This window comes from Indicator indicator, chromosome 16 (assembly GCF_027791375.1).
Source record: "Indicator indicator isolate 239-I01 chromosome 16, UM_Iind_1.1, whole genome shotgun sequence".
Lineage (NCBI taxonomy): Eukaryota > Metazoa > Chordata > Aves > Piciformes > Indicatoridae > Indicator > Indicator indicator.
In genome coordinates this window covers 5,680,596-5,688,798 of record NC_072025.1, presented here as the reverse complement: position 1 = coordinate 5,688,798, position 8,203 = coordinate 5,680,596, and the positions used below count along the sequence as shown (strand labels likewise).

At 37.0% G+C, this 8,203-nt stretch overlaps 1 protein-coding gene across 1 annotated transcript in view; it reads right to left on the bottom strand.

Annotated features, from left to right (window-relative positions):
- Positions 1 to 2,030: 2,030 nt before the first annotated feature.
- Positions 2,031 to 8,203, bottom strand: part of VPS13C (vacuolar protein sorting 13 homolog C) — an 80,892-nt gene continuing 74,719 nt past the window's right edge. The window contains exons 82-85 of the mRNA XM_054388145.1: positions 4,044 to 4,135; positions 3,237 to 3,360; positions 2,915 to 2,998; positions 2,031 to 2,152 (exon numbers count right to left, since the gene is read on the bottom strand). Of these exons, the coding sequence (XP_054244120.1) occupies positions 2,051 to 2,152; positions 2,915 to 2,998; positions 3,237 to 3,360; positions 4,044 to 4,135 (402 nt within the window). The 3' untranslated portion in view covers positions 2,031 to 2,050. The remainder of the gene's footprint in view (positions 2,153 to 2,914; positions 2,999 to 3,236; positions 3,361 to 4,043; positions 4,136 to 8,203) is intronic.

Below are 8,203 nucleotides of genomic sequence, written 5' to 3'. Positions count from 1 at the left end.
CTCCCCTACCACAAAAAGGGTATGAAAGCACCCCAACTTCTGGGGTCCAGGTGTTGCATTTACCACGAAGACCCTTCTGGGATACACACCCACCACCAAGAACTTGGAGTATTGCTGGAAAATGTCACTGGATCTACAGATTGAGGATATCTTTTTTTGACTCTTCCTTCTGAACTCTGTTTTTCCCTCTCCTTTTCCTTTCCTTTTTTCCTCTGCTCTGGTCCATTACCAAGAGTTCTCAGTCGCTCTAATAAACCCAACTCACCAGCTGTTTGGTACTGGTTCACTTCAATTTACACCAAGGAGATTTTGAATCTTAGCATGACCTCCCTGCTGCCCAGGGTTGACTCAGGACCCTGGGCACTGGATTGTGACCAATATATTTTTTTTTTTTTAATGTAGTGCCAGTGACATGTGGCAAACCGACAGCATATAAGATTTTAGAACATATTTAAAATCATACAACAAATAATTGCATATAAAAATTTATTTGTTTGCTTTGATTGTTTCTTTTAAACACAGGCTTGAAATACGTACAGTTGTAGTTAATGTTTGAGCATAGTTTCCTAGAAAACAGCAGATACGGAATTTAAGGTTGCTATGATGGAAAAAATGTGGTGCAAACTGGATTAAGAGCAATGTGCATATATATTAGCAATAAAATCATGTCTGCAGATGCTCCCTAAAATTTCTGTGTTTGGCAGCTTACTTTGAAAATGCCTTAAACTTTCTAGTTTTGGTGAGATCACAGATACAGGTTTAGAGTATATTAACAGAATCCACCACTATTAAGGAAGTTTAAAAATCCAGACTGAGTTCTCATGATTGCTCCACTTCCTGAATAGATCTATGCAAGAATACTGCCATTTTTATTTATTGGCTTCATATCTACAGTTATTATCCACTACCCCAAAAGAAAACAAACAAAAAACCCAACAGAAATAATTCTTTCCAAGTGAGGTAAGCTGTAAAGAGTCAATTTTATGAATAAGGATGCAAGGACTACATCTTATTCAAGAGCTAAAGGCTGACAGCAAGAGCTCTCAGTTCACTGATCACTGAACTCAAATCTGTTTGCTCATGTAGCCCTTGACCCAGACACTTAGTTATGTATGGGCCTAGTGTTAAGAATGGAACTTGCTAAATGAAGTTCCTGGGACTGTACCACCATTAAGAAATAGGCATGCACTTCAAATGTGCTTAAATAGCTTGCTAAATTGAATGCTAACAGTGTTCAGGAAGAGAAACTGCACAAAAATATTGTATCAAAAGTGACTTTCAGCCTAATGAGATGGCACTCTTCCAGTGGAGTAACTATATACTGAAATATGGAAAGCTAATTACTTTGATGTAAGATTTTGACATACAATGCTGTCTAAAACTAGCATGCCGTTCCTTCTGGAGAAGTCTTTAAGCTACAGTGATACAACCAAAACCATATAGATGCATCTGACAGGTGAATAATATTTTCCATTTTTTAAGTGCAGATTTTCATTTGCAGCATTCCACAGTAAGCATTTCCAGACAAAAATAGTCTACTTCTTTCATATTCATTCTTATGTTGCCCTAGTGCAGTATTCTCTAATACTAAGGAGACAAGGATGAAGTTACAGTAGCTAAATTGTGTATGCTTTTTTGTGCATAGGATAGGAATTTTTTATTAGATTCAATTGGTACTGTAAGTACACTGTATAAACACTAGAAGTACAATTACAACCTGTGTGTAAACCAGAAGCTTTGAGTGCAATCACTTTATTTTAGAATCCATTTACAAGAATTCCTGAGACAAAAAAGTGCAGAAAATTTCAGAGTGGGGAAACATTTTAGCAGAAGCTGTAATTTTTAAACTTAACTGCATAGATGAGAATAATGAAACCCATAGTTTTAGAAAACATACCTTCTTAAAATAAAGTGTTCATGGCTGGTTAACCTTGAAGGAAGACCTCAGATATTTTATCTCTACATTCTGCACAATGTTTCCATGTTGCTTCCAATGAATTTTAGTGAAAAATTTCAACCCAAAGGTCAAAGTCAGCAAATTCTGCCATTATCAAGATAGTGTCTGTGGTTTCTTCAACTGCAGTGATGCCTGCTTCACCAACTTTTGTTGTTTTCTTGTTGCCTGGGCTTCCTGAATGGCGCAACAAATCCTCTGTAAAGCAACATGTTGAAAGAAAATTAAGGCATGCAATCTGTTTTTTTCTTTCATAAGATGCTACTAGAAATAGCTCATTCAACAGACATTAAAACCTACATAGGCAGTGGTTAGATACACAGCTTCTGATTCACACATAATATTCAACCCAGAAAAAGCTTCTGTTATCAATCTGCTCTGATGTTTCAAGTAGTACCATTAATGATGTTACTCACACTTAACTAGATAAATGTTCCTCAGAATCAAACAGCCTCTCCAGCATCAATATGAACAAACATATAAGAGGTAAATGGTAGAAAACCTAGGTATGGGGAGGGTGGGGGATTGGAGCAGGGAGGAAGCTAAGTATGCCTTTTTCACACTAGGTACACTTATTGGGTTAGTCCAGTGATTTCAAAATAATGACAGTATCCGAATTTAGAGCTATATTGAATCCTAGAGACTACAGTCACACAACCTAGTACACAATGCATTTGAATTATTTTCCTTTGATGAGTTGTAATACACAAACCATACGACAATGCAACTTCAATCTTAAATTATTATTGTATGTAATCTCTTGAATGCTTTAGACTATCTTGTTGCATCACTCCCCTGGTTAAACACAATTTTCAACATGGAAACATGGTAAATGGTCCTCAGGAACATCAGCCTATTCTATGTCGGGTCTCTGGACATTACTATCTTTTTTTATGTGCCGAGATTCAACAGCTGGTAACAATAAGGAAAAGAGATGACAGAGAAAAAAGAAGACTGTACCTGTGCTGTTGTTTCATCCTGAAAATGAACTGTCTTTACACATTCATGACCCAGACTGTCCTTCCTCTGAAACATGCTTTGATCCTGTTGCAGAGGAGAACAAAAATGTGACTTAAAACAAGAATGCAAAACCTGGCTTGAATGTCAACTTCAGGTTAGGTTTCAGTGTGGCCTCTGTACAACCCAACTAATACTTCCAAGAAATCTTAAGTAAATCCTGTCTCATAGTCCCACAGTTAGCAGCTAGAACCATAAATAAGCTAAGAGCATGTTTGAACCTCCAAACAATGTTAAATAAAGAGACAGCTCAAGTTTTTCTTACCAAAACAGTTATTTTTAGAACATTTGCTTCGCAAAAGGGATGGCATGTAAAGTCTTCAAATAAGTAATTCCATTCTGTTGTTAAATGGCCTAAGATTTCCACTTCTTTTACATATATCACTCTCCTGTTCAGAAGAAAAAAAAAAAAAAAAAAAACAGTTAATGCTCCATTTCTCCCTAGGACTAAACTTTGTCAGCAAAACCCACAAAACCAAATTAAGAATTTGTTTGACAAGCCATTTTCTACATGGAATAAAAGTATCCACTTACACAAAATGGAACCTTATTTCCTTAATATATACCCTGAGAAAATCACCTTGTCATTAAAATTCAGACATGACCTATGATATTGCACAGTTTGCACAGGCCAACTTACTCAAAACCCTAACCCAACCCTCCAAACTAAACCCTTTGCTTGAACTGGATACTAGAGGATCATCAGTTAATGCAATTCAGTTCCTCAAAGCCAGTCCCTAACAGATGAAGGTAGTCAAATAGCCATATACTAGCTACACAGCAACACAATTACTACTAGATCTACTTAACAGTTGCTTCTGCTCATGCTTGCTAGCTAGCTGCTCCTTCAATTACTTCGAAGTGTCAATGTCAACTAGCACACTAATACAAAACGGGGGAGTTTTGAATGGAGTTTCCATATGGAAACAGAATTCATTATTAAAAAAATGAAGAAGAAAATGGATGAAAATAGTACATATGTACAACACAGCAAACAGTTTAAGCTTAGCCAGATATCTAATCCCCACTTGAAACCAAGACAAGCCCTTAGAAAGCCTTCCAAACTTCATACCTATTGGTAACAATAAGGTTTGCTCTTCTGCCTCTTGGAAGTGCACAGTGGTACCGATAGCTCTCCTTTTCCAGCTTTCTGATGTGCAATTTCTGAAACAGAAATAGAAAATTTGGGGGCTGTAAAAAGAAAACTCAAAGCATTGTTTTCAACTCAAAAGACTTTGAAAAAGTTACCTCATTGAACTGGTTATTAAAAGACAGGCTGTCACAGCATTCTCACTCCTGAAAGCTGAGTCACTGAAAAGGCTCATCCATTCCACTCAAAAGGTGGAACACTGACACTGCAGTATCAGACTTATTCCTTCAGCTTCAGTCTCCTTTCTGTGCTAATAATTGTCTAGCAATGTTCATTCTGCTACATGCCACACCGCAGACTTGATTGATAAGTGAAAATGCTGCAACGACACCTTCAAAAGGCATCAGCTCAGGACTCAAACCCTGAGAAATTAGAGTTGCAAATACTCAGTGCAACTCAGGATCAGGCTTTCAAAGCATTCAGCAGACTTTCTTACACAGCATCCAAAATAAAAAGGTATAGGAAAGTGTAGATCTAACTACTTGTGTTTCTGTTAGACAACTGCAGCTTTGCTGAGAAACTATGAATACAGAGGGTTTGCCTGGGATAGAGCGTTTGTTGTTGTTTTTTTTCCAGTTAGCTGGTACAGTAATGTTTCAGATGCAAGATGAGAATAATGGTGAAAATCTGACATTGTAGTTGGTGCTGAGCAGTGCTTACACTAAGTCAAGGACTTTTCAACTTCTCATACCACCCCACCAGCAAGTAGGCTTGGGACCACAAGAAGCTGGGAATAAACAGCCAGGACAGCTGACCCAAACTGGCCAAAGGGATATTCCCTACCCTATGACATCATGTTCAGTATATAAAGCCGGCTGGGGTCACAGCTCGGGAATTGGCTGGGCATTGGTTGGCAGGTGGTGAGCAATTGCATTGTGCATCACCATTTCACATATTCTAATTCTGCCATCACCATTATTTTCCCTTCTTTCACTGTCCTATTCATCTGTCTTCACCTTGACCCATGAATTTTACTTTGTCTTTTCCCCCCAGTTCTCTTCTCCATTCTGCTGGGAGAAAGAAGTGCTCAAGCAGCTGTATGGTGTTTAACTGCCTGCAGGGTTAAACCATGACACAAGTGCTCCCTAGATATATTTTTCCAGTTCTTCATTATTTTGTTTTTATTTTATGCTTTTCAGATTTCCTATTCTGTTGTTAAACAACATGTCACAAGATCAATATTTACCAAATGCGTGCAACCAGGTGCCCCAAAACTTGTTTAACATTGTTCATGACAACGTAAGATGACATTTATTTCATTTTACAGCTCTGACTGTGGAATTCAGCCTCTGTATAACAATAAATTTTTCAAGTTGTTTCTGACAAACTACTGAAGAAAAAAAAATAATGAAGGAGGACAAAAAACCTCAGTAAGTTTAATTATTCCCTGTAAGTTCTATTTCCTTTTGTATTTCCATCGCTGGATCTATAAAAATGCTAAAATGACAACAGAAGCTAAACTTGACACCTCATTTATGCACCTATGATTAACAGTGCAGGGTAAGAACTCTATACAGTTAAAGTAACCAAAATGGAAAGATCTTTTGTCAGCTCAGCTTACATCAGAATCAAAGAAGCTTCAACATTTATTTTTCTGCATTTTATTTTCTTATATTTAAAAGCTCGATAAATGTCTGAAAACATCATCATACATTGCAACTGACACCAAGAATCCTTTAAGGTCAGAAATGGATTAATGTTCAACATTAATCAACGACATAGTGTTTTCCTGGATTTCTTCCCTGGTAATATGAAAAACGTTTTAATTCAGCATTTTCCAGAAAACAAAAATATAGAGCTCACATCTTCTGTAAAAAAATATCACTTTCTGACCATCTTAGGAATTTCTGAAACTGTTAAAACATACATGAAAGCAACAAAACTGCCAGAAAGACTGCTTATCTGAGTCTCCTCAAAACATCTGAAAAAAGATGGCAGTGTATGACTAAAATCAAAATACAAACTCACATTTTATACCTGAACCACAGCTACTTTAGACAAGTAAAAATTACAGAAATACAAACCCCACTGCCATATAAGACTGCAATTCAAAGGCTGCAATCCATATTCCAAACCCTTTTGTTGCATATGCAGAAATGAGACATGCCACATATTTAAACAGATTTATTCATAAGCATGTTCCTTTATTTAAGCTCAAAGCTTAGGAGAGAAAGCCTGCTTCTCACAACTTCAGAAACAATCTTGATAGTATTTTTAGATTTTACATGCAATATCTTGTTGAAGTTATAGCTCCTACTGAGCCCTGTGTGCCTAAAAGATGCAATATTTCTCAGAGCTATTCGCAATACACCTGATAGACGTCAGCACAATGCTGGTGGCATTATCTAAAAAGGCAGCATTATGTAAAAAGAGGGTTGTACTTGATTCAAATTACTCCATGATCTGCACACTCTTCAGGCATCTTTATCAAAAGCTTTTATTTTTATGAGAATACTAGAGCACTTTAATGAAGTTCAACTCATTCTTATTTTATATGGAAATGAAAGAACCAGTGCTAATCTACACAGCAGAACAGTGACTCAACCAGAAATAGAATCTGCAGTTTCTTGAAACCCGGCATAGTATTCTCTCTGCCACACAACGCTGTCTCACCACCATGTCTCAATTATTCATGCAGCATTCTGCATTCTTTATAAAGCTCCATGCTTTAACTGGGAAATGAAACAAGTAACACCACTGACACTGAATAATGTATGAATTGCATCATGTCAGACCCTAAGTGCTGGGGTTAGAAGACTGAGCAGGCAGCAATACCTGCATATTAAGAGGTTAAAACAAAATTAAAAAGGAAAGGCATCAATTACCTGTTCTTGCAAATCTCATCAGCTGCAAACAATCTTCATACAAAGACTAAAACGCCCAAGTACTTCTTATTCCTTGGAAGACAAACCTCCTAAGTGATGCCATATTTGTTGTTTGACTTCTCCAGCTATATATGCTGTGCATTTATGTCTACCAAAATGCAGTCTGTATACTAAGCCTTGCTGCATGAGCTAGAGACATGGCCTGCAAGGCATCAAAGCTGACTTTCAAGGTTTTTTAACTGACTGCGTAGCACCCCGTACAGCCCAAGTACATTAGATCCAGCACCTCTGGGAAAACGCATTGCATAAACAAGATACACAACTGAATTAGCTACACCATCTGGCTACTGACCTCGTTCTGCACCTCCAAAACCCTCTTCTGAGTGGACTAAAGTAACTTGTCTTTTAAGACCCACACATTTTTTCCTCCTAAGTCAAGCTTCAACATCTAACAATGTTATTTGATATACAAGAATACTCAAGAATTTTTTTGTCCAACCACTGGACAGGAATCACCCACTCCTGAAGGCAGCCTTTCAAGGTTTCAGCCTTGTAGCTGCGTATTTATTTTCTAACGGAGAGATGCATTGAAGCTCCTTAAAACAGATGACAGGGTGAAGACTCTGGTTAAACTACTTACAATCTGGGTCATAACTGGATTCAAAAACATTAATGTCTAGCATAATATCCAAAATCAGTCAGTTAAGAAAGAAAGAAACCAAAACAAATACCCCCCCCAAAAAAGAAAACACAACCACAAAAACCCCCCAAAAAACCCAAACAAAAACCCCCACCAAACCTAATGTATACAAAACAAACCAAAAGCCTAAATGAAAACCAAAACAAACTTGTATTCAAGTAAGTTCCAGAAAGAAGAATCTGTACCAAGTGAACTAAACAGAGGATTCATTCTTGGTTAGTATACAATTCCAATCTACACTACTTGGATCCAAGAAAAACACAAGCAATTAGATGTGCAGGAAATGCATTATGTCCAGTTTTCAGAATGCTGCCTTTTCCCAATAGATGGAAAAAATATAGTGCAAAAAGTAAAATTTTAAAAATCCCACTACAATTTTAAGCTTATCAGCTAAGATAAAAATTCACTAAATGTTCTAATTTAAAATAAAAAAAAAAAAAAGCTGATTACTGACCACTAAATTCTCAAGAGGCATTAGCTGCAGAGAGATGTCACTGCTTATTTTTTATTTTCAATGCATGACATGCAAACAATTAGCTCTGAGAGTATCTTCAACT